General features: G+C 53.9%; 7 protein-coding genes across 7 annotated transcripts; 2 read left to right on the top strand and 5 right to left on the bottom strand.

Moving 5' to 3' along the window:
* Positions 1-2,575: 2,575 nt before the first annotated feature.
* MYCGRDRAFT_93553 (uncharacterized protein) lies at positions 2,576-3,547 on the bottom strand (the record flags this gene model as incomplete). Its single annotated transcript, XM_003852333.1, has 1 exon — positions 2,576-3,547. The coding sequence occupies one exon, from the start codon at positions 3,545-3,547 to the stop codon at positions 2,576-2,578; it is 972 nt and encodes a 323-aa protein (XP_003852381.1).
* Positions 3,548-4,542: 995 nt separating this feature from the next.
* Positions 4,543-6,302, bottom strand: MYCGRDRAFT_42328 (uncharacterized protein; the record flags this gene model as incomplete). Its single annotated transcript, XM_003852332.1, has 9 exons — positions 4,543-4,588; positions 4,640-4,772; positions 4,823-4,972; positions 5,034-5,060; positions 5,110-5,296; positions 5,348-5,649; positions 5,702-5,814; positions 5,872-6,065; positions 6,120-6,302. The coding sequence occupies 9 exons, from the start codon at positions 6,300-6,302 to the stop codon at positions 4,543-4,545; spliced, it is 1,335 nt and encodes a 444-aa protein (XP_003852380.1).
* A 2,517-nt stretch (positions 6,303-8,819) lies between these two features.
* MYCGRDRAFT_41798 (uncharacterized protein) lies at positions 8,820-10,335 on the top strand (the record flags this gene model as incomplete). The annotated part of the gene is made up of 7 exons (XM_003852384.1): positions 8,820-9,056; positions 9,135-9,287; positions 9,360-9,465; positions 9,531-9,673; positions 9,739-9,882; positions 9,953-10,007; positions 10,076-10,335. Coding segments are annotated over 7 exons (1,098 nt in total), but the record flags the coding sequence as incomplete, so codon positions are not given.
* A 169-nt stretch (positions 10,336-10,504) lies between these two features.
* MYCGRDRAFT_93550 (uncharacterized protein) lies at positions 10,505-15,329 on the bottom strand (the record flags this gene model as incomplete). Its single annotated transcript, XM_003852331.1, has 8 exons — positions 10,505-11,007; positions 11,065-11,511; positions 11,568-11,856; positions 11,914-12,940; positions 12,999-13,530; positions 13,782-13,867; positions 13,974-14,064; positions 14,390-15,329. 8 exons carry the CDS (start codon positions 15,327-15,329, stop codon positions 10,505-10,507), a joined length of 3,915 nt encoding a protein of 1,304 aa, XP_003852379.1.
* Positions 15,330-16,381: 1,052 nt separating this feature from the next.
* Positions 16,382-18,376, top strand: MYCGRDRAFT_72632 (lipase precursor-like protein; the record flags this gene model as incomplete). Its single annotated transcript, XM_003852385.1, has 6 exons — positions 16,382-16,764; positions 16,813-16,901; positions 16,955-17,165; positions 17,218-17,535; positions 17,585-17,683; positions 17,738-18,376. Coding segments are annotated over 6 exons (1,739 nt in total), but the record flags the coding sequence as incomplete, so codon positions are not given.
* Positions 18,377-18,617: 241 nt separating this feature from the next.
* MYCGRDRAFT_42292 (uncharacterized protein) lies at positions 18,618-20,778 on the bottom strand (the record flags this gene model as incomplete). Its single annotated transcript, XM_003852330.1, has 7 exons — positions 18,618-18,800; positions 18,858-19,778; positions 19,842-20,035; positions 20,089-20,193; positions 20,246-20,412; positions 20,468-20,582; positions 20,703-20,778. 7 exons carry the CDS (start codon positions 20,776-20,778, stop codon positions 18,618-18,620), a joined length of 1,761 nt encoding a protein of 586 aa, XP_003852378.1.
* Positions 20,779-23,262: 2,484 nt separating this feature from the next.
* On the bottom strand, positions 23,263-24,723 carry MYCGRDRAFT_72630 (Beclin-like protein; the record flags this gene model as incomplete). Its single annotated transcript, XM_003852329.1, has 1 exon — positions 23,263-24,723. One exon carries the CDS (start codon positions 24,721-24,723, stop codon positions 23,263-23,265), a length of 1,461 nt encoding a protein of 486 aa, XP_003852377.1.
* Positions 24,724-25,028: the final 305 nt, after the last annotated feature.

Raw genomic sequence — 25,028 nt, 5'->3', positions numbered from 1 at the left:
ATGGAAGTGATGATTTTGTCGTGTTTGGCGCAAAATCTCCCGCGCAAAGCTTGAATGCAGGCGCATGTGACGGGCGAGAGTGACGGTTTTTCGGACTGCATGTGCGCAACAGCTTGTGTACGTGAGGTTGAGAGGACAGCGGTAGGAAATGTGCATTTTGAGTACGAAAGATGACTTACTTTCCTATAACCCTCCCGCCATGGCTTCGATCGGGTGGGGGTATTGGCACGTGGTGCTATCTGCCGGCGCGTGAAAGACATTCCGCCTATGCTCCTGTACGCCATAGCAGCCATATTCGCATGATATCATACGAATCTCTCGAGCAACTGTCGGCCCGGCCGTCTGTAAGCAGATGAAGTGACGTGGTGTAAGAGAGGGAAGTGAAGTTGACCAAATTTGTCACATGCTTGGCGGGACGGGCCGGGCCGCGGCTCGGCTAGAAGTGCAGACGATAAGGTAAGAACTTTGCACATTCCTCAATGCTGCTGTACGAAACCTCTCAGTTCTCAATTCCGGCCATTACGAAGCACCTGAAGAAGCTACAAGCCCGTGCTGATCGGTATAAGGACAAGCTCGTGCTGCCAATAGACCAGATACCGCGGGATATGGACACCAAAGCGGTCGAGAAAACCAAGTGCGGTACTTCCGCGAGTCTCTCTTTCAAACGCGCGTTCTGCCCGCCAATCAGCTCGGAGCTAGTACTATAAGCTCCATTTCCGATCCGGAGACGATTTCGGTATTTTTGCTATAAGCTCTCCTTCCGATGCTCGGTCTGTATGCCGGTCGCCTCAATACCGGTCGTCTCTCCTCAGATGCCCTTAAAGAGACAACTTTGATGTTTCCTTATCCGTTCTCTGTCATCCTTACTGTACTGTATGCCAATCAGCTCGATACTTGCCCTTCCAGCCGCATCTCCGTTTTGGAGAGAGTCCAAGTATTTTCCTACATCGGCTCTCCTTCTGCCTTCATATTTGTATGCCAATCAGCTCGGTACTCACCCTTCCAGCCGCATCTCCGTTGTGGAGACAATCGCGTTGTTTTCCAATCGGCTCTCTGACCTTTTCCCCAAATACTATGCCAACAAGCTCGATACTATAGGTATAGCTTTAGTGTGCCGTCAAGAGAGCCCGAAGGGTGTCCCTCCGAGTCTCTCCTTCAGATGCTCGTTTTGCAGCTAATTACCTCGATACTGTTCGTTTCTTCATCGATCCACTTGCTGGGACAATGAGGCTTTTTCCTTACCGACTCTCCTTTGCTCCCTCTCGTTTGTACGCCAATCAGCTCAACGCTGTAGGAATAGCCTCCCTACGCAGCCGAGAGATTCGAGAGCGAGTTTGGTCACGTCTTTCCGTGCCTCCTCGTGGCACAGCTTGACGCACCTTGCTCGTGAAGGGCAGACAGATGCCTCTCTGTACCGCGCGCTCCTCTTGGCCACGTAGGAGAAGACGGGCTTCTTCGACGATGCGGGATTCCTGGAAGCAGCTGTCAAGTGCGCCAACGTCGACGGCGCATATTAGTTACGTGACGAGCTCTCGAACAGCCTGATGATGAATGAGCCTCCTCGGTCCCGCGCGCCTTGGTGGTTGAAGTGCAACGGCAAAAGGATGGTCAAGACGCACGATACGCTGCGGGCCAAAGATATCTGCAACGACGCAATCGAACATGCCGAGACAGCACTCAATGAGGTGGACAGTGCCAAGCCCCTCATCGAGCTATCCGACGACCAGGCGGATGTAGATCAGGCAGCGCTCGTTGTGGGTCTCGATACGGCCTTCCAGGAGTATCTAAAGGGCACCTAGAATGCAGATCAGTGCTGGACCCGTCTACTCGAGCTGCTCGAATTCGATCAGATGGAATGGGAGCTGTCATCGAAGTACAGAAGAGGAATGCTGTATTTCCTGCAGAGCGGGAAAAGCCCACATGAGCGCTTGGCTGCCCTTGTGGCCAACCATTCCATGCTCTCGTGAGCAGTTTGAGGATTGACATGATTTCACGGCTCCTGTGTTTGCAGATGGGAGTGTGTCATCCGAATTGGGCAGATAGACTCTCCATTACCATGAGAATGCCACTGCCAGTGAAACCCCCATTCGATCGATTGTGCCAGCGGTCTTGGACCGCGGTCGACATCTAACAACGTCAACAACAGACCAATGAGTGTACGTACAACTGCTCCTCTCCCTTAATCTTGCATGCACCCATCTAGCTCTGTAAGAGACCAAGCCTATCCAGGCCGCAGCTGACAGGCTCGACTGTGTACTCGTACTGCGTTGTGCTCAAAATCCCAAGCTTTTACGAACTACGTCGCACGCATCGCCGGCGGGATATTGACTCGGTTGAAATTGTGAGACCGGGGGTCTTTAAGCGAGGCGTTCAAACGAGGAAGGATCGAAGGCATGACAAGGGATTTTAGAACACTTGCAGGCGTAGAGTGTAAATAACTAACAACAGCGCCAAGGTTGCTAAGCTTCATCGATGGTTGCACAATGCTTAGTCGTGGAACTGGACGTCCGCCGGAAATGATGGGGGGTCGAGCGAGTCTTTGACGAGTCGGGTGCGCGAACGGCCCTCCCCGCCCTCACTCATTAACATCCTCATCAACATCCCCATCAACATCCGCATCATCCTCCGCATCATCATCCTCCGCATCATCATCCTCCGCATCATCATCCTCCGCATCATCATCCTCCGCATCATCATCATCATCTCCGCTAGGCTCGTCGTCGTTTTGTTCGTCGTCTTCGTCGTCATCTTCGACCTGATCTTCACCACCATTCTTGAGCTTCGCGATTTCCTTCGCAATGAATTTCAATTGCAGTCGTGCATACGGAAAGTCCTCCAACACTTTCCGATCCCATTGCAAAGCGAAGGCGGTTGCGAGGTCCGCCTTCGAGAGAGACTCCAACCACTCATCGGAATTATTGTCGCCAATGGTGACCAGGGCAGGCTTTTGTCCGGAAGATTGTGAGACCACAGATCGCGTCTCATCATTGATTTGAAGTGGAGCATCCTCGTCGGGTGAGGGGCTCACGGCCGATTCGACAGCACCCACAGGGCGCTCTTGCGCTCGAGCGGTTTGCTCAACGCTCAGATCAGGAGGAGCATCCGGCATCGGCTGATCAATGATCCCAACACCGTTAGCACCAGCGAGCATATCCGCTCCGCGCTGCTGGTTCCCCTCCTTGAATCCCTCCAGCTGGGCAGTGTGCTCGGTATCATGGTCCTGAGGTTCAAGTGTCGTACCTGGAAGGCTGCCGAGCCCCTGCACTCCCACCGGAACATCCCTCTTGCCCTGCGACTTGGAAGGGGGTACAATGGCTCCCGCAACGTCTGTAGCTGGTATGCCTTGTTTAGAAAGTGTAGCACCTGCCTCGACCGCTTGCCGCTCGGCGGCGATGTCCGATGCGTTATCAACGGGCGCGGTGTCTGCTGATGCAGTGGGATGATCCGGTACTGCAGACGAAACCTCCCCGGGCCTCGTCAAATTCGTCGCTTGCCGCGCCATGATGTGCGCTCCTGCTGTGATAGTTTTGTAAACCCAATCCCACATGTGGGCGACGTCCAGCGTGTGGGGCTGGTAGAAGCCTTCCGGATTAAGAGACTCTCGCGAGAGGGGTGCATGCAGCCGATAAATGCGCACGTGCTAATGAATTGTCTTCGAGCACTTCCAGCGTGCGCGCAGAGCTCGTGTTCGATTGCAGATGTGGTGCGCGGAGTGTGGTCGATGTCGAATGAGGTGGTGGTGTGGTGGTGGTGTGGTTTAGGAGAGGTGGTCGTGGAGCTGAGGAAGATAAAGAGGGGATGTTCGAGAAGAGAAGAGCAGAAAAGTTTGTACAGGGAGAGAAGAGGCCGGCAGCAGAAAGCAAGTGAAGTGAAATGCTGCGGCAATCAGATGAAGATGACGCAATCCGCGCTTTTGCCGTCAATGAGAAGTCGATAGCAGGCCGAATCGTTCTGTGGAGTATTGAAAAGAGCTCAGACACACGCTTTGGGTGAGTCTGCGCAGGTACTTGGTATGTTTGTTGTCGCGGGAGTGTGGTGTTTGTCGAAAGTTTGGGACTACAATCCATTCACCTTCACTACAAACCTACAACGTTTGCGCCAGTCATTCTCGACCGCACGTGACGATGACAGCCGACGTGGCGATCCACTTCCGCAAAGAACCGAAGATGATCTGGATCGTAGACGACGGCTCGACCCCAAACGAAGCGACGAAAATTGGGGAAACGAGATGGAAGCGGGCTTAGGCGTTCGATACATCCAGGTGGTGAAGCCAAAGAGGTATACCGGGAAGACCTACTTCAGCAGACTGCCGCAGGAGATCACAGAGAAATCGTTGACTAGCGCGCAAAATGAACACCAGCCGGGACTCGCAGCTTACTAAGAGCGAGTGAGCGAGCGGTACATTGAGTGCTGAATGGGGCAGTCGTGGCCGACGCCGTACTGTCAATGCTGGCTGATTTTCATTAGAATACTACTAAGTAGCCCGCATGTTTCCGATGCTCGCATTGCTTTGCCAATTCTCCGCCGTTCTCTCTACCGTGCCTAGTACCACAGCGGGTTCTCCGGATCTGTAAGGTCATATACAACACTATGTTCTCGTTAGTTCTAGTTTCGACCAGGAGACGACAAGACGACATACACCGAGTGCGGTTTTGCTCCTCCATACTGCGGAAACAATCCCGCGGTATCGATGGTGCGGTTAAAGGACAATCCTCCGTTCGGAAGGACGTCAATGTACAGGACTTTGTAGTCGGCGTCGGTGTTAATAATCCCTAGGTAGAGTAAGTACGTGTTCAGCTCGTGCATCGACAACAAGACTCACCGATCGAACCGGTTTGTACGAAGTAATCGCACACAACGAGAGCCTTCTCGTCGGGCGTCAATTTGAGATAGTGGGGCCCGACGGTAGGTTGAACTTCGTTCGGATCGTCGAGACGGATCGGGTTGGACAGGTCGGATATGTCGAGGGCGGCTGAAAAGAAGCGTCGGTCAGCAAAGGATCACAGTGGCGCAGGTGAAAGGCTGTAACCTACAGATTCTGTTTGCGGTGGTAAACGTGACTGGTCGGCGTTAGCATGCACTTCAATTAACATCTAGCGGCCTACTCACAGTACGCAAATCGGCCGTCCTTGGAAAGCGTCGAATAGATGGCGGTCGTCTTTGGCAGTTTGTAGTCGTACAGCAGCTCCGCACGACCCGGCTTGCCATTGCTATCCTTCTGGTAAGGGTAAATAATCCATACCTGCCCAGGCCCGACGGCGGTCGCAATAGCAGCACCATCTGGGTTGCCGGGAATCTGTGCGGAGTGTCAGAAGAATAATCCCGCAGTGCATGCACGAGGACTCACAAATTTGACATCTTGGATGCCGCCACCATTCGGTATGTGTATAGTGTTGAGGATGGTGCGGTCGGTGAGGTCCCATAGTCGGACACTATCTGCGCTGATCCTCTCTCCTCCATTGAGGTCGCTGACTGGATGCAAGATAGATGCGGGAACGATAAAGTCTGACGTGAACATGAGGTTGCGCTCGAAGTCGATGCTGAGCCCGTGTGGCGAGAATTGAGATTCCAAGATGTTCGCTTCACCGGCGGGGTCTTCGGGCCATTCGTGGATAATGTTGTAGTTGTCGTCAGTCTCGATAAGGCGGCCTGCGAGTGAGGTCAGTAAAGGAGTGACAGGTCCGCTCGGAGGACAACGCACCAGGAGCCAAGCCCACTTCTGATCCCATATAGGTGATGAAGAATCCACCTTCAGGCTTTGCGACAATCTCGTCGGCGATGGACCCGAGCAGCGCACGGTCGGACTTCCAGAATCTGGCAGAAGAGAGAGGGTCAGCGATGCGTCTTCACATCATATCCACGCCCACTTACGTCGGCTCGTAGACGTTAGAGACATCAAAGTAGTATCCTGTGTCCTGCGTCTTCAACAACGCCAACAGACCGCCACCCCACAAAGTCTTGCCGTCGTGGGATACACCAGAGTGATGCGGGCTGTTCCCAGAAGTCGGCACTTCAACGACACGAAGTACAGTCCCGAACGTATCGTCGTCAAGGCTGAATGATATCTGTTCGACGATGTTAGAAGATGGAGGCCTCTGGACAGCTCGAGCAGTACTCACCAAAATGTCCGCATGCTTGTTGTCACCCGCTCCGGTCCACACGAATACCAGCTTCTTCGGTTTGATGTCACTCGGCGTGTACCCTGGATTTGGAAGCGCGGGAGTCGGGATCTGAAGAATCGGCAGTGGCGGCGCAACGTCGTTAATCGTTTGGTCGAGCTGGTAATCAAACCAAGTCAGCATCAATCAGCTTAGTCACTCGGAGTGTTGACGGAACAGACCGGAGTGTGTGGAATGAGCGGCGGCAGTGAATAGCCACCAAGTGGTTCAGGAGATCGTGGCGCCAGCTTCTTCAACGCAGCTGCACCGCTGGTTGGACGAGCAGTTGTCAAGCTGATGACGCAAGCAGTGAAGAGGAGTCCGAGGTGTTTCATCTTGAGGAAATGGTGCATGCCCTTTGAGCAGGAATGAGAAAGATTTCGAGGACTGTATGAGCAAGTTGCCACGTCTCTGGGTCTTAGGTCTGCCACCCTTATAGTTGACTTGTCCCACAACACTCGCTCGGTCGTTGTCCGTGCTTCAATCGCAAATCGTCCAACATTCGCTCGCAATCGACAATGCCTGTTAGACACTGCTTCCCTCACACATACCAACTGCCGGAGGTGACGATGGTGACCGCTCTCTGCGTAGCGCTGGTCGAAATATGTCGCGAGAATATCAACAGATGTCGACTTCGTGTCGCTCTGGCGGGCAAGCTCCACAACGAACGGCTGCTGCAAGATCCGGGACAGACCGTTGGAAGGTCCGGCATGCACTTGAATGCATCGATGGCGGAGTATCATGCAGGTCGCTTGAATGGTCCACACCGCTTCTTGGGCATGTCCAGAATGGTCGATAGTGTTGGACGAACCCGAACTACCGGATGGCAGGCTTACCAACACTCGCTCGGAGCGGTGTGCAAGAGGCATCTAGCTCACCTCCAAAGGACAATTGCGCCATTGCTGGCCAGCATAGCGAATGTCGATCATCACAGAGGAAGAAGACCGAAGACCGGGTCGACTTGATGAACATCCTGGTCTCCTGTGCAGTCTATGCGAACGAACGACGTCGAATGATCGGGATTGGCGCTTTCGAAATGCGCATTGGGAGCCACACGAACAGGACATGCGTCAGAAACACTCGACCGCCGCATCGGAAGATGTCCCGTCACCATCTCCCTGATACCGCTCGCAGGAAACCCGCATGATTGCCACGCCAATGGCTCGTAGTGTGCATTTCAGAGGCCTAGTCGGCAGAAGAGGTGCTTCATTCCTTGCAAAGATGCGCTCCAGCGTGGGGGTAGGGCAGCAATGTTGCCAAGTTCACCAGACTTTGCAGGAGCGATATGTCTGCTAGGGTTGGGCACTTCGACTGATGGCGCAATGTCCAGCATGCATTTCGCATATTCGGCTGCAGCAGGAGCCGAGCAGCAGACCTTCGAGGGTGTTCAGTTCCCGGTACTGCAGTATAGCTGGTAGTCATACACGGAGAGCGGTCGAATCACGAAACGAGCGGAAACGCAACACAGCCTGATATTGTTGTTGTTGATGAAGTGAGAGCGGGTGACGTCCGCCCGTGTAGAATCCCGCCATATTTGCCAAGCCGGCTGCAACCGCTCCCGGGCAGACATTCCAGTTGTCCTCCGCCCTTCGTGTGCAACGACATGTCACGTCCATATTTCGATCCATCCTTGACCTCAATTACCCCCGAGTACCAGTCACACGGTGAAAAGCTCGCTCATCTCGCCAGCAAATGATGCCATTCCCGAATTTGAGCCAAGGAGGCGCTATTGTATGCAGCATCCTAGCATAGCACCTGCATGCCCACAGGTCTTTCACCCAAGCCAAGAATCGGTTCGCATGTTGGACAGGGCGGCGATATTGACGAGCCAATTCCAGCTCAGGAAGTCATCGAGACTTGGCCGAAGTGGTCGACGTAGTGACGCAGTTTGAGCAGGCCTCGAGGTCTCGCAGGCATGTTTCTAAGCTTGGTTTCCGAAGGGTAGACACCGCTCCTTGGGCAGGATGTGGAACTTTTCGAGCCAATGTGAGATCGAGCAACTGTTAAAACAGCTAACCGAAGGAGGCATTGATCGCGATATCGACGGTGAGTCCTGCGGATGAGCACGTCCTTTGCCCGGTCCATGGACATGAGTGCACCCCTCAAGTCGTTGAACCTTTCGATCGAGCATCATGACCAGGACCTATGGTGACATCGATCGCAAGCGATGATCGTGCACCGCTCGAACCTGCGCATCGATCAACGAAATCGTGCGACGGGAGGTTGCTCCAGACCTTACAGGTATAAGTCTCACGAAACGCGAATTCTGTGGCAGATCATCGCTCAAACATGAAGTTCTCATTGTTACTCGCCGGCGCGTTTGCCTTCACAGCGGACGGATCGCCCTTTTCTGTTCCAGCACGTGACAAGCAAGACTCTGCTCTCGTCAAGAAAGCGTTCAATTTTCAACGAGGTCTGCCATCCACGATCAAGTCAAAGCATCTTCGACCTCACCTCGAGCGCCGCAGCGGAGAGTATCAGGAGAAACCTATTGGGTCTTCGCAAGCTCCAGATGTGACTGTGCCAGGCTATGCCTCCGGAGACCTTGCCAAAGGCGAGCCGATCAACGACGAAACAAAGAAGGGAGCCACGCTTCTCGGTATGCATGGACAAGTCCTGGCCAGTCTCAGAGACATTCAGCACTGACCTCTCTCGCCAACAGGCGGTACAAACTCCATCATCGACATCCAAAATCCCAGCAACCTGGGCCAAGAATCCACCGACACAGGCGTCGTGCCGAACCTGAAGTGGCGCTTCTCCGACTCCAAGACGGCACTCTTCAATGGCGGCTGGGCGCGCGAGCAGGTCATCACCGATCTACCCGCCAGCGTGGACATTTCCAGCGCACAGCAGCATTTGAAAAAGGGCGCTTACCGAGAGTTGCATTGGCATAGGGTGGTGAGTTTCGAAATGTCTACCGCACTTGAGCGGAAAGGATGCTCGGCTGACAGTGCATGCTTGCTTGCCTTTGAACAGTCCGAATGGGCCTTTGTGTACGCCGGTCGAGTGGCCATCTCGGCGGTCAACGAATTCGGACAAAACCAATACGAGATCCTCGAGGTCGGCGACATCTGGTTCTTCCCAAAGGGTGTGGCGCATGGCGTACAAGGGCTGGATGACGAGAACGAGGTGCGTATCGGTAAGAGATGATGCAGCAGAAGACCTTTCGCAGTCCCTTCGCAGATTCTTATTCGTATTTAGTTCCTCCTGGCCTTCGACGACGGCGACTTCGAAGCCACGGGCGTCACATTCAACGTTGACGACTGGATCGCCCACACTCCGAAACACATCCTGGCCAAGAACTTTGGTAAGATAGCTCCATCCTTGGTGTCAGCATATCAGAGCTCTGGCTAACGACACCACCTCTCTCAGGCGTGGACGTCTCAGTCTTCCAAAACACGCCCAAAACGAACCCGAAGATTCTGCAGGGCATCGCTCCTCCCGACTCCACGAAAGCGGATCACCCGTTTGGAGACCTGACTGAAACGAAGCTCACCTATGTCATTCGCTCCAAGGTATCAGCCTCACCTCTCGAAAGCAAACACATATCGGAGCCAGACCGACATTGACACCCTGACAGGATGTGCCTCCAACGATCGTCCCCGGCGGAGGCGGCAGTATCCAAATCTTCGACTCACGCAACTTTCCCATCGCAACGACAATTGCGTCGTCGGTGGTGCGGATCAAGCCTGGCGGATTGAGGGAGCTGCACTGGCATCCAAATGTACGTCTCGCCACATCACATCTTCCGCACTGCCGCGCGAGACTCTTCTAAGCTAACGAATGTATGGCAGGCCGACGAATGGGTCTTCTTCGCACAAGGCCAAGCCCGGGCCACCGTCTTCCTAGGTAAATCCTCCCTGCTCAGCCCTGCCTCTCATCATGATCATCGTCCACTAACTAGTCATTGATTACAGGCGGCTCTACCGCCCGCACCTTCGACTTCACCGCGGGCGACACAGCTGTCTTCCCGTCCAACTCTGGACACTACGTTGAGAACACCTCCCCGACCGAGGAACTGATCTGGATTGAACTTTACAAGGCGGACCGCGTAGCAGACATTTCGCTCACACAGTGGCTGGCATTGACGCCCAAGGAGGTCGTGGCGCAGGCGTTGAATGTCAGCACGGAGTTCGTGGAAACGCTGAAGCAGGAGAAGCAAGTCATCGTTGCGTGAGAGAGAGACAGTTCATTTATCGCTACGTAAGGCCGGTCTCGGATGCATGAAGTCCGAGACAGCGAAGCGGCATGTGATGGGACACAGGTGGACGTTCAAGGTAATCTTGAGCGGTAACTTGCTCAACTGCTCTGACAGCGGCAATAAAACGTCTCTTGTCTGCGTCCAATCACTCTCCTCCTTTCTCCTCGACAAACGTCTTCGGCCCATACTGAAACCACTTGGTCAATCTCTTCCCCATTTTCCTCAGCACAATGGGTGCGATGTTCGGGCTCGGATGAGGCCGATGAAAGACGATGGTCTCCCGCGTAGCGACCTTGCGAAATGAGACGGCAGAACCTCCGCCGGGTAGAATGGAGAATCCGGCATCTGCCATGGCTGATGCAAAGTCGGTCCATCTGGTCTCCACCTGCTCGGGCGCAGGCTTAAACATGCGAGTGAAGACGATCATTGCCGTCTGTCCGACTTTGATGCACACCTGGGCTTTCTTCTCGATTTCGATCTCGGGCTCGGCGGCCTCGTTGGAGTGGCCGTACGTACTCTCGCGAACTCTGATCTTGTTCTTGGGCGCTGCGACAGGTTCGGACGAAGCTTTCCCCTCGCCCCACACCGTCTGCGGTGGAGTTTCCGGAAGGCTGACTTTGTCGACTTGACGTAGAGCGTGCGCGCATTCTAGCAAAGGTCAGCATGATGCCGGCGATCTCTTTTGGAAGTACAATACTTTCTCACCCTTGATCATAATCTCGTCCAGCAAACGGCGCCTCTCAAGAGGCCAGGGGTGCCCAGTCGATGGCATCAGTCCATCGAAAATACGGCCCTGGTAATACTCGAGCTCTTCGGCGGAGCTAGGCATCGTCTCGAACTGACTGAATCTCCATTCCTCGACATTGATCCAGAACATGCGAAGAGCATAATTTGAACGATCCAAAGCGATCAGCGTCTCTATCGTCGATTTCCCCGAAGGACACGGCAGGCTGAGGAACTTCTTCAGGGTATCCTTAAGGTCGTTGTATGGATGAGACTCCGGTGGTCCGGCGATGTGTGTGAGGTGGATCTTCATCTGAAGCACGTTGCGCTTCACAAAGTCGATCATCGCTTGCGATCCAGTTTTCTCGGCCCACTCATAAGCAACGAGCTGGTCTTGCCTACTTGGACCTCTTGAAGACTTCACCATCTCTGCAAAACAAACAGTCAGCCTGCAGACAGTTCACGCTAATTCAATGTCTACTCACCTAGTGGACTCGTCATACCGGCTGGGATGGGTGCGCGAGGTCGATGAAGCCTCACGGCGGTAAGCGCATCATACACCACTGCTACATCCTCGACGATGTTCCAAAGTAAGCTGTCGATTCGAGCGCTGTCCTTGGCGGTTGCCTTCTCCAGATGTTCCCCCAACTGTTGAATGTGGAAAGACAAGGGCAACGAATTGTCCTCGTGGTATGTGCGAATGTGAATCAAATGGAAAAAGACCGGATCTTTCAGAAGCTCTTTGTGGGTTGCACCGATGACATATTGGTCCGACTATATTGTGTTAGTAACCATGAGCCGGCGGTGGGAGGGTAGGAGATTAGAACAAACCTCTGCCCAGCTCACAAACTTGTTGAAGGCGCCGGAGGAAATCATGAGAAGTCCAACATTGGAAGCGAGAGTCTCAAGATGCTTCTGCAGAACCCATTCAAGTATCGCAAGAGCGTCAGCGTATGCCTTCGGCAGCGCTTGTCCCAAGTTGACATCGCTACGTCCAGCGGAGATCGTGGCTTGCGAGATCGTGGCTTCGTCAAGGACATACTGCCAATCTTCAACCATAGAGACAGCAAGCATCATCCGCCGGACAAGCTTCACATCATTTGTGTCAGTCGAGCCATTCTCGGGCAAGGTGTCCACCAAAGACCCATTCATGCGAGAGATGTGATCGTGCGCCACTACAGCGTCCGTTTGCAAGAGCCACAGGTCATCTTCGGCGGCTCGGAGTCGACCCAGGAGTGCGTCCACGATACTGTCAATGTCGAATGATGGCGGTGCCGAGAACGGGGTGCCGGAAAATGTGGTTACAGTGATCAATTTGCTCGACGAGAGCACGCTGTTCTGCACGAGGTTGTGAAGCTTGGACTGGCCGCTCTCCTGCCACAGACCACTGCTCTGATTCATCATCAGAGTGATTGCGTTGGCTAGGAATGTCGACAGCGTGTGTTGGGCGTCGAAGGTCAGCAGCGCTCGAGCAAAGCTGGTCATATCGGCACGGTGAAAGGCATCAGTGTCCCAGTGGACCAGCTTGCCGAAATTCTGGCCCTGCATCGTCACGCAATGAGGATTGTATTCCAGTGCGAGCATGTCCAGCCTGAAGCTGTAGTCGATCTGTTGGTGGTCGAACTCTGCGAAATCGCAGGGGCTGAAGGATGAGCGATAGTGCATCAGTGCCGGAAGCAGGGAAGCATCTTTGGCCAAGACTTCCACATTGAGCCAAGGGAGGAGATACAGGTCGCGATGCCGGATGTCGTGAGCCCAACTCTTGTCTGCTTCACGGATATAGCCACCGGACTGGCGGTACATGTTCGGCTTTGCCTTGAGCAACAGTACTTCGCGCTGCGGACGTGACATCTTCTGCCTGGGACGAGTCAGCGTCAGGACTTCAGTAGCGGAAACGGAGGACGAGGGTTGCTCACCATCTTCGGAGAATTGTGTTGCCGAATTTACTCAACTTCATGCGGACTTCCGCGAGGTTCGCCAAGGTGCCACTCATCAGGCTGTCCAGCTTCGCCTGTGCTGCAGAGTCCGTCAAGCAAGCGACGTAAGAGCGGCTCACCATTTTCAGACCACACAGGAACGAGCGTGAGCACATCTTGCAGGTCTCTCGGCATCCTGGTGGAGGCGCTGATGATTGATGCGGATACTTTGCGTACGCATAACCGTAGCCTGGGCAAGGTATGCTGTGACTGATTTGATCTCGATCCATCATTTGGCGCACCGAACGCCGTCGTCGAAGCTTGGTCATTGCGTCCACATTTGGTGTCCGGTCGGGGCCGAAGGCGGAAAGCATTTGGCGGTCGAATTCGGCCTCTTGGGGCGTGCGGTCAAGCTGCGCAATGTACGGCTCGAGCTCGTCCGGAGTCATGTCGAAACGGAGATGGTCGAGCATCCGCTGGATGAGATTGTAGGCGGAGGTCATATTGTGGGCCGTGGCGTGTCGATGCCGCACTGTTTGGGTGGTGGACGACCAGCACTGCCGGAGAGGAGATGACAAGATGAGAGCTTGGGAAGAGGAGGAGGTGAAGAGACGAAGAAGGAGAGGAACAGCGCCCAGAGACAAACGGAGCGGGATGGAGATCTTCGTGCGCGGGAGGCATCCCTGTAACATGCCCGTCTGTACCACCATCAAATATATCCACCGCCGAGCACTTCATCCCCACGCAATACGCACTCATCTTTCGACACGACGCTCGACTTACATACACGATGGTCTGCTGGACCATCATCCAACGGCATCAAAGTCTCTGTACCACTCATGCTGATCTGTGCCAAGTCATCGTCTGATCTAACAAAGCGGACTTACAGCGGACATTGCGCGCACTCCCGTGCTATAGCACGCGAAGTACAGCTCTTTCGCTCCCCACCATCTTATCACGAAACGATGCGCCTACCCGTCGAGCTCAAGGGTGGGCCGGATGCATGAGAGTGGGACCTCCGCCAGCGTGGACAAAAGCGCTGAGATCGAATATGACTGCGAGTATGCTGAGACGATGGACATACGCCGCAATTTTTGAGTGAAATACGAAGAGATTGAGTGAATGAACGGGAGGGAGTGGATGGAGTGGAGGGTGTGAAGGAGTGAGGTCAAGTATATAGATGCAGAATTCAAAGTCTTGGCGCCCCACACCAGGGTCAACAACAATGACACCTCATGGATTGAAGTCCGACTAATTGTCAAAGAGGCACACATTCACAAACTGAAGATACAGAGCGTGGAGCGTTTTCAGGATAGAATATTCATTGCACACATCTATAGCGTTCTCTGCATCACCAGGCCAGCTGATTCAAGAGTTCTTCGGAGACTTACCTATTCCACCACGATACATGACATGAGCACCAGATCTCTCCCTCTCCCGCCTCATGATAGTCGCCTCACTGACGAAAGCATCTTCGATCGGCGGTAACCGTCTAGCCATCCTCACACGACTGATCAATCCCTTCAGATCCGCCGCGGACATCCCCCTGTCAGATGAAACTCTTGCGATCGCGAGATCGTAGCGATGCTTCACCTGACCAAGGTTAAGATGCTCGTGCAGAGGTCTACATGAGTTGATCCGTTCGATCAGCTCAGGGGCGTTCTTCCGTCTGAGGCAAACAAGAAGGTTGTCGTAGGCAATGTCGTCCGGGTGACCTCGGCAGATGGCAACCACGCTCTTGTTAGCTGGATCGCCTTTGCGATCGTTGTACCGCTTGAGCAGCCTTGCCACGACTTCTGAGCCGGTCTGACCAGCCCTTGGTGACGAGCTGTGTGATCGTAGGGAGCTGCCTTTCGATGTAGACGTACCTTGGGCTGAACGTGCAGGGCTGTGCAGGCGAGACTTGTTCTGTTCCGCTGCGAAGAATGCGACTTTGATGGCCTCCGGTATTCTTGGTTCTGCAACAAAGAGTCCATCGTCGTCCTCATTGTCGTCAAGCTTGCACAAAGCGACGATCTGCGTTTTGTGCTCAAGCAGCTTGAGCTGAACATCCCTGAGAGCCTTTGTCTCGTCGTACGTCGCTCGTGAACCCAAGGGTCTGACGACAGACTGAATGCGGTGAGAGCGTCGCTCCCAAATCTCGTGGTAGTCTGCAGCAATGTTAACAGCGGTCATGTTGTTCAGATCTTTCAGTAGAGCTTCTGCCTCTGCCATGACGGTCGATCTTGTACATGCTGGAACGAGGCTGTTTGCCCCGGCTTGTGCGAGTGAAAGACTGTCAGTGTTGGATGTGACTTGCCTGCAAGTGACGTTTCCAGCAAAGATGGACATAATGAAAGATGGGTGAAGGTGGGTGAAAGTAGGTTGGCTGATGATGATTGACCAAAGCCAGACCCGGCAGATCGTAGTATATGTACGGAGCAAAGGCAGCGCTTATCAATGGGCAAAGGAGTTTCATCCGTTCTTTCTTGCATTGTTGAAGTGTACAAAGAGCCTGGCATAGATAGCTTGAACAATAACTTTGTCGATCCACGAGGCTGTTGGCAACAAAGGGAGCATTGTGCTCCTGCTCGAACGGCTGAGCCGCGTCCGCCTGTCTCGCCAGAGCGGATCAACATGGTCGGGAATTTGAGGTGGCTGGTGGGTCAACCTAATATGATGGAAGCAGTGGTTCCGCCGTCCTCTGATCGCTGAAGCTGTCGTTGGCTGTCAAGGCAAAGAGTGTGGAACAGTTTCTCGCCAACGGGAGGCTTGCTGTGAGACGTCTTAATGCCTCGCTCTCGTTCTCCTCGTACGGCACGGCCCGAGCCTTTGTCGTTCCCCGCTTAAACCCCGTCTTTCGCCGCGTGTTCATCTGAAAGAAAGGTGGTCCCTTTCTCCGACCAGACCTCGGCCTCGGACTCATGGATGTCGCTGCTCTCTCATCGGCATCGCTGCCGAATCGAGCCGTCCCTCATCAAAAAGTGCAGTGTACCTGACAGGGTTGTGCCTCCCGCGTGGTGCACACAACACGAATCAGTCTGTCATCTCGAGTCATGCAAAGCGCCGTCCTGCAATTATGTGGCACACTGCCACCCGACATGTATGACAGCGGGGCCAGTCGATGTACGGAGCGTACGAATGGTACAAAGTAATAAACGAGGAGCGTACGAAACCGTCTAGTTGCTAAACTATGCAGCCAATCGCAAGCAGTTCACATACGAGGTAGGGCCCGGTAGACTGGATTGCTATGAATTTGCATTTGGAAGGATCCCTTTAACAATTTTAGTTTAAACGATACCATCCAACCTTTCGGCAGCGGCATGCGGAGACGCGCCACGACATATAACATGCCATCGACCCACACGGATCATCCACGTCCACTCTCAATCCATTTGCTGCCAGAATGTATAGCAAATTGTTTCTGGCCTTTGCTTTGGCAGGCGTTGGCCTTGCCATTCCGTTGGAGGAGCGTCAAGCCACGACACCATCGGCCACTATCAAGAACGGAGTGGTGACTGGAACTTCTGGCGATGTCGAAAGCTTCTCAGGCATTCCCTTTGCAGAGCCACCGGTCGGAGATCTTCGTCTTCGTGCTCCCCGCAGCTATTCCGCTCCGTTTCCTGGAGGCACCTTTGCCGCGACGAAACAGGCTCCAGCTTGTCCTCAATTTGCCTTTCAAGTGGACAACATCGACAAGAGTGCGATTCCGCAGAGTGTTGTTGGCGATGTGGTGGGAGAACTGCTCAACAGCCCGCTAGGGATGAAGGTCCTCAACTCGCAGGAGGTAGGAGATGGCTCATGAAAAGCCATGGACCATTGCTGATCACTGCAGGACTGTCTTACCATCACTGTTCAACGACCAAAGGGAACCAAGAGCACGGACAAGCTTCCAGTCCTTTACTGGATCTATGGAGGCGGCTTGTATGTATCGGTGGTCCTTGAGTTGAGACTTAGCTGATGTATCATCTTCGCAGCGTTGCTGGATGGAGTTCTATGTACGATGGTACCAACATAATCAAGACCAGTATCGAGCTTGGTCAACCCATCATCTACGTCGCCGTCAACTACAGACTAGGGGGATACGGCTTCTTGCACGGCAAGGAGCTAGCTGCAGAAGGCGGCACCAACCTGGGTCTGCGTGACCAACGCCTGGGAATGGAATGGGTCGCGGATAACATCGCTGCTGTGAGTTCGACCCGCTCCTCTATTCGTTCATCCCGCATCTGACGCAACTCAGTTCGGAGGAGATCCTTCGAAAGTGACTATCTGGGGCGAAAGCGCCGGAGCCATTTCGGTCATGGACCAGACCATCATCAACGGCGGCGACAACACTTACAACGGAAAGGCGCTGTTCCGTGGTGCGATCATGAACAGTGGCTCCATCATCCCTGCTACCGACTCCAAGTCGCCCAAAGCTCAGGCTGTGTACGACACCGTAGTTGCCAAAGCCAGATGTTCTGGATCTGCCGATACCCTCGCATGCCTTCGAAAGCTTTCCCAGCAGGACTTTCAGCGTGCTGTGACCTCGGTACCGGGCATTTTTGACTACCAATCAGTGAGTGGACGTTGATCCAAGGTACATTACACAGGACTGACCATCGCAGCTCAACTTGGAATACCTTCCGCGTCCAGACTCTAGCAGCAGTTTCTTTCCTGAATCGCCCGAGGTCGCAATCCAGGCAGGCCGCTTTGCCAAGGTTCCTGTAAGTCATGTTACACCATAACACAATATCTGTCAGCACATCTAACGTCTGCAGGTCATCGTCGGCGATCAAGAAGACGAAGGCACCCTTTTCTCCCTCGTGCAATTCAACATCACCACCAATCAGCAACTCGTCAATTACTTTGCCTCCTACTTCCCTGCCAACCCCAACGCTGTCGCCGATGTTACAGGCCTCGCCGCTAACTACCCTGACCAGCCTTTCATCGGCCAGCCCGCCGGCTCTCCCTTCCGCACCGGTCCACTGAACAGCATTTATCCACAATTCAAGCGCATTGCCGCCATCCTGGGCGACATAACCTTCACCCTCACTCGCCGCGCGTACCTGGACATCATCACGAAGCAGGGTGTCAAGGCTCACAGCTACCTGTCGACCTTTGCTTACGGAACTCCCGTCTTGGGCACCTTCCATGCCAGTGATATTCTCAAAGCATTCGGCATGGCTGCCACCGATCAGCAGGCCAAGACTTTCCAGAATTACTATGTTTCCTTTGTGACGGAACAAGACCCGAATGCACTTGGCACAAGTGCGCCACTCATCGATTGGCCGGAGTGGAACAATGGCACCACGCAATTGTTGGAGATTGGAGCATTGGGGAACGGAATCATAAAGGATGACTTCCGCCAGAGCGCGTACAATTATTTGGCCAGCAAGGTTGAATCCTTCAGAGTTTGAAGCTTCGACGGAAACGCATCATGTCGGGAATGAGTTGAGCGACTTTGGAAGTCGTTGGTCATGCGCCACGCTCTAGTAGCTCGGCATGGCACATCGGGTACTTCACCAGGGCATTACCAGGGCATTACCAGCATGTCCATGCATATGGGCCGTAGAAAAGAGACGAAATCTTATATACTACATAAACGATTCTCATGAGCAAAGCTTTCTTGCAGGTCTGCACAACATATCATGCCTTCACCTAGGCGGCAACGGCGGCGCCGGTTAGACCCCATCGAGGGGCGTTGATGATGATAGCCATGATCGATCCGGAAATGAGCGCGGTCATTGGGAGGGTGATGAACCAGCCAGAGTACGACCAGGCGACCATGCGCCAGTTGATAGCTTTCCACTCACCGGAGCAGAGACCGACACCAACGGTAGCCTATGAGGACGTGTTAGCAGATAGTCACGCGCGAGAGCTCAGAAACACCCGACTTACTCCGATGATACATTGAGTCGTGGAGACAGGAAGAGCAAGACGGGTGGCAAAGACAACAGTCACAGCAGCTCCCAATTCCATGGAGAAACCACGAACAGGCGAGTGTAGCGTAATACGGTTGCCCAGGTTGCGCATCAGGTTGTAACCGTAAGTCCACAACCCGATGGAGATGGCAGCACCTCCGTAGATCAGAATCCAGATTGGGACGGGAGAGTCTTCGCCCGTTGTGTTGGTCCGCCAGACGTTGTAGATGGCGGCCATGGGACCCATAGCGTTTGCAACGTCGTTGGCTCCATGCGTGAACGAAGCAGTTGCCGCGGTCAAGACTTGGAGGAAAGAGTAGAGATGTTCGACCTTCTGATCATAGTGCACGACGCGGGCATGCTTGTCGGCAAGATTCTTACCCACCAGAAGACGCTCCAGGAACTTCGGCTCCTTAGTGCCAGATTGCTCGCCGACGACGTCTACGTAAACACCGCGGAAGAAGAAGTAGCCAAGTCTATGCCAGATGGCAACGGGTTCGTACCACTTGCGCTGGATGGGAACAGGGTTGGTCGCGGGAGAGACCAGATTGACCGCGGCGTTAGGCTCCGAGAGCGAATGCATCTTCTCTTCCTTAGCGATTCCATCGGCGTCGACTGCGGTGCGCTCCATGCTCTCCTCGTCGCTGCGTGTCTCCACTTCACGACCAGCTGCATCAAGCTCTTCCCTTGTCTTGTGGCCCTCGTAGTAGTCAGGGAACAGGCGCATACCCGGCGGGATGGGCCCAGCATCGGGACGACGGAGGAGGAGGGGGCCCTGGATGACCTCCCAGGACTTGAGCTTCCAGTCCTCCCGGTTGAGCTTGACGTGAATGTACGGTAGAAGGAAGATGATAGAGAGTACACCGACGCCGCCACCAACAGCGAAGATGGTTCCGACCTAGGTGGAAGAAGCCACAGGTCAGCAATGTCGCGGAAGATTCCAGTCTGGAAAATGACCAACCGTTGGGGCGACGCCCCAGTCGTCGAGGTCAAGCGAAGCAGCACCCTTCCAGACGATCAACATGGTACAAATTCCACTGGTGAGACCGAAGTAAAATGGCACAGTGATCATGCCATACTTCAGGGCATTCTTCCTCTGCAATACGCCGTACTTGGTGGAAAGGAAGATTAGGGCGCCGAAGCATGCGGCCACACCTGTTCACGAAAGGTTTAGCCATGGCGTAGATGATCTCAACGCCACAACGTACCTGGCGCGATGAACCATGCAGCGAACACCTGAGAGACGCCGTTCCAGCTCCAGTCGACACCATTGGCACCGACAGTAGCGAAGCCAAAGCCGATGATGCCGCCGACTGTGTCGAATGTCAGTCCATGCGTGACCGCGAGTGATGCGACGCTTCTTACTGATGCAGTGTGTAGTCGACACTGGAAGGCCAATCTTGGTGGCGAACGTCAGGAAGAGGGAAGATCCGACCAGGGCGCAAAGCATGCCCAACATGAGCATGCTAGGCTCGTTTTCGTACTCGGAGATGGCGATGACATCGTTCTTGATGGTACCGGCGACACGAGATCTGTGCGATGAGTGTAAGCGCATGTTCGTGCGTTGCAATTGTGATTCCAGTCTACCCAGCGAGAACAGCACCAGCAAATTCCATAACCGCACCAATGCACATGGCTTGGATCATGGTCAGGGATCTGGAGGACACCGAGGTAGCGAAAGAGTTTGCGACATCGTTGGCGCCTGTACACAAAAGGGTATTGGCGTCAGCGATGGTCAGACGACACAGTGATACAGATCTAAACCTGCAACAGGCCGAGACGGTCTCAGGCATCGCAAGCCTTGCACCCTTCAGAGACTTACCGATATTCCAGGCGTCGAGGAAAGCGAAGATCAACCCGAAGGCAAAGATGTACGTGAATTGAGGAAGGGCAGCCATTGCGACGGCTCGATGCAATACAAGTATCGCTGATCAAAGAGACGAGTCGCAAAAGCGATGGTGATGGATTGGACTGAGGAGAAAAGGAAGCAGACAGGCACTGAGGCGCGTCCTTATATTTACCAGCTAGATGGCATTTGAATCCAAGCATTGCGGCCATGAGACATCGTCTTCCACTCACAGTGGCCGCTGCGTCCACAAGGCACACGAATCACCAAGACGAAAAGCTGACAATGCCCGCGATGAGATCGAACCGACTTGGCTATCTTGGAGGAAAGGCATGGCACTTGATGATGAGCGTGCTGAGGCCTGATCAATTTCTCGGCGGGTCCATATTTCTAGGCGATACCCACACAACATTCGTGGGTCTACTTCTTGTTGCAACATTGATTGTCGCTGTGTGGTGAGCGATGTCGAAGGTCCTTCCGGATCGTTGTCAGTCAGCGGCCTCGATTCTCTCCAGGTTCTGTCGCAAGACATGTCGTTCAGCGAGAGGTGAAGTCGGCGTCGGTTTAGCGTCGTCATTTGACGTGGAACGGCGTCGGTGGTTGTGGAGTGAAGTTCGTGGACCGGAGAGCTGAGGAAGGTCAGCCAACTGTGACCAATCACAACCCTTCATATTCACACGTGTCGTGAATCTACTGCCCACTGGCCGCTGGAGCACAAATTGCAATGCGTGCCCTCTTGCTCTTTGTTCTTGGTATCATTATTCCTGCCACGCATGCGCCGCAACGTGAAAACTCATCTCTCTTGGTCATCTCTTGTCGTGCATTCCTCGAAGCATTTGGACTTGTGGTGGACAGGTATGGATACATCGCCGCTGCAACCAGATTGCCAGGACCCACGTAGGGCCGCGACTTGCTATGAGAACAGTTCGCCGTCGGCGGAGGTATGCCCCAGATGTCACAATGCTTCGGTCACATCCGCTGCCATGCATCGGCGTAGATATGATGGACTCCGTCGTGGCTCGACCTGGACGCCACTTGACTGATGCTTTTCCCGGCATTCTCTTCTGCATGTCAGAGCAGACGAGGCAGGAGTGCTATCCGACGTAAGGTGGGAATGACTGCTGTTTGCTGGTCGTATGTCAAGCACCATCCATGGCAATGCGGAAGTCTCTTCCCGTCAGTCAGACTTCCTTCACGTTTGAAGCAGCACGAATGATATTTGAGAATAGAGCAGTCGACTGACTGTCTCATTTCCAAAATCACTGGAAGATAATGCGGATTGGCGAGGTACGCCAAACAGCTCCTCGGATATCGTGAGCTCTCCAGCGGGGTCTCGCACAACCCCTCAAGCTTCGAAGGGCGCCAATGATGAGCAGAAGTCCTGACCAGCGCGACCACGTTCTGCGATTTGCTGTGGCCTTTGGTCCATTTCTCCAGTCGGAACTTCAGCTATGGCAACCAAAACGGCTTTCGTCACCGGTATCTCATTCTCTTTTCTGTAATGGTTTGTCGCACCTTTCTGACCATCTACAGGTGGCGCCAGCGGCATTGGCCGCGCAGTAGCCGAAATGCTCGCAAAGAGAGGGTGCGATCCGGTTCCTGTTCTTTGTACTCTGCAGCAAATTAACAACAACCCAGCGTGCGTGTCGCCATCGTCGACCTGAACCTTTCCGCCGCCCAGTGCGTGGCCGAAAGTCTTCCAGGTGGTCAAGCAATAGCCGTATCTGCGGACATCGCAAACTGGGATTCTCAAGTTTCAGCATTCAAGGAAGTACTCGTAGAGTTTGGCGGTCGTGTCGACTACGTTTTCGGCATAGCTGGAATCGGAGAGCGGACATGGATCCCCAATGATCCACGGGGCACGGATTTCGCGAAACCAGATCTCGCGGCACTCGACGTAGATCTGAACGGCGCTTTGTACACGGCTGCGCTCGCAATTCAGCAGATGAGAAGGCAAGAACCCAGTATCGATGGTTTTAGAGGAAAGAGTAAGCCATCTCGAGCAATGAACGTTCTGTGATGCTTGAGGCTGATCGAGAGATTGTACAGTCGCTCTTGCAGCTTCGATATGCGGATTCTACTGCGTCCCGAGTCAGTACTCCAGGAACTAATTTGCCACCTTCAAGGAAACTGACTGCATCAGCGCTGCCCATTTACACGGCGGCCAAGCACGGCGTTGTCGGATTTGTACGCTCGTTTGGACACCATCTTCCCGTCGAACAGATCTCCTTGAACGCCATATGTCCCGGGGTCGTCAAAACGTCCATATCGACGGCCGCTTTCTACGACATCATGGAGGAACGTAAGCTACTGGTGCCTATAGCTGACGTCGTGGCGGCATTCGAGCAGTGTCTCGATAGCGATATCTCGGGAGAGACTTTCGAGATCGAGCCGAGAAGTGGAGTCGTTGTTCGAGCCGGATTAGAGCCACTCGACCAGGATACTGCTGAGACTTTGGCAGTGCTAAAGCTGCGAGGTGCACCACTCCACGCGCCGGCCGCTCAATTTTGATGGCTGCTGAAACATCTCAAAATCATCATCGAGCATTCTTTGGATCAGCCCCGTCGGTGATGTGACTTGCATGCGCCAGTAGGAATTTGCAACACGTCAATGTGTATTTGCAAGCCTTCGTCCATTGCTCCTCTTGCCCGAAATTGCCGAGCTTGATGCTGACATCTCCAATCTTGTCTTTCGCGATCGCATAAGGCATTTTCAACCCAGTCGCGCCGGATCCGGGAGTGGTTCGTTCGACATGATCACCGACCTGCCGGAGACAGTCAAGAAATGCCACCATGGCGTTGTCGAAGTTGCGATGCAGAAAGCTCAGTCCCAAGGGCAGGTCACCACTGCTGTACAACTCGAAGATTGTTTTCTTCGGCTTGCCATCGTTGGTAGAAGCTGCTTGAGAATACTCCACCTTGACGACCTTCGATGTAGATCCAACAGGAACGAGCTCGTATCCCTTCAGACGGAGACCCAGCTTCTCAATGACCACGGTCAATAGCAGAAGAGTCTGACCCCAGGCGGCGTTGATCTCAGGCCAATCTACCGATTGATCGGGCGTTCTTCCCAGTCGTAGTCCGTTGATAGTGCCGAATGTACCATCGTGGCCGATGCAGAATGTGTCGTTGTAAACGTTCGTGCGTTGCAGTGCTTCGAGAACTTTGTTGTCATTTGCCAGCTGAGCCTGCAGGCTGTCGCGTTCTTCTTGAATAGCCGTCAGTTCGGCTGTGAAAGCATTGCGTTCACGCCAGAACTGCTCTTCTTCGTCGTCAAGATCTTCCGCCTCGGTATCGAGCGCTGCAATCTCAGCCTCCATGCGTGCTTTCTCTGCTTCCAACGCCTCCAGCTCTTGTAGAGCCTCCTTTTCTCGCTGCTGAGCGACATCCAGGTCTCGCTTGGTCTTGAGTTTTTCCTCCTCTGTCGGCATATCTTGTTGAGCTTTCTTGAGAAACCCAACGTATGCATCTCGCTCGCGAGTCACATCGCCCTGTCGCTTCTGCAGACTTTCCAAAAGCAGTTCTGTACACTCGGAGCAGACTGGGTGGTCTATGTCTGACCGAGAAGACAGGACTTCAAACAAACGCATGGTCGTCTCCATTTCCTGTGATAGTAGTCCAACTTCATCCACGTTTCCTGCGTCTGCCTTCTTCGAGACACTCTTCTTGCGTGGTACTGATTTGGCGTTCTCTGGAGCTGCCATGTGAGATCCAGATAGCATAATGAATGACATGTCGGGATTGATCCTTCCGCTGGGAGTTCTGCGCACCGCAACATTGCTTTTGTGAATCGGCGGTCCAGCATGCTGGGACACTTCATTGTAAAGCTGCTCCCTCTCCCTGGCAGCAGCTGATCGAGCGCCTTCCGGCGGTTTCGGCTCCAACACTGGAGCCGCATCAGCGAGAAGTTTAAAGGACGCCGGATTGAGATGTTGCAGTGATGCATCGACGGTGATGGGTGTCTTGCATTTCTGACAGTTCAAGATCGGCGCTGGCATGTTGGCTGAGGATGTAGAAAGTTATCTGCGTGGAGCACTCTCTGGTAGATCAGACATCATGTCCCAGCATCCGATCTACTATGCAACGATCTGGCTTCCTGGGAGGCAATCGATTGCGTTGTCGTTGACAGCCAGCAGAGTGGACGGGAAAGAGTCGTCTGAGCAGCTGGAGCAGCAGCAGCAGCCCGCTTACTAAGCGACTCGCTACACCTTCCCTTTTGACAGCCCCGCGTCCCTCTTCGCGGTCAGGCGCGTCACACTTCATTCCTCAAGTTGCGACTTCGTCTGCTTTGCGATCACGAACA

The sequence above is a fragment of the Zymoseptoria tritici genome, chromosome 5 (genome assembly GCF_000219625.1).
Source record: "Zymoseptoria tritici IPO323 chromosome 5, whole genome shotgun sequence".
Taxonomy (NCBI): domain Eukaryota; kingdom Fungi; phylum Ascomycota; class Dothideomycetes; order Mycosphaerellales; family Mycosphaerellaceae; genus Zymoseptoria; species Zymoseptoria tritici.
This window is presented reverse-complemented; position numbering and strand designations above follow the sequence as displayed.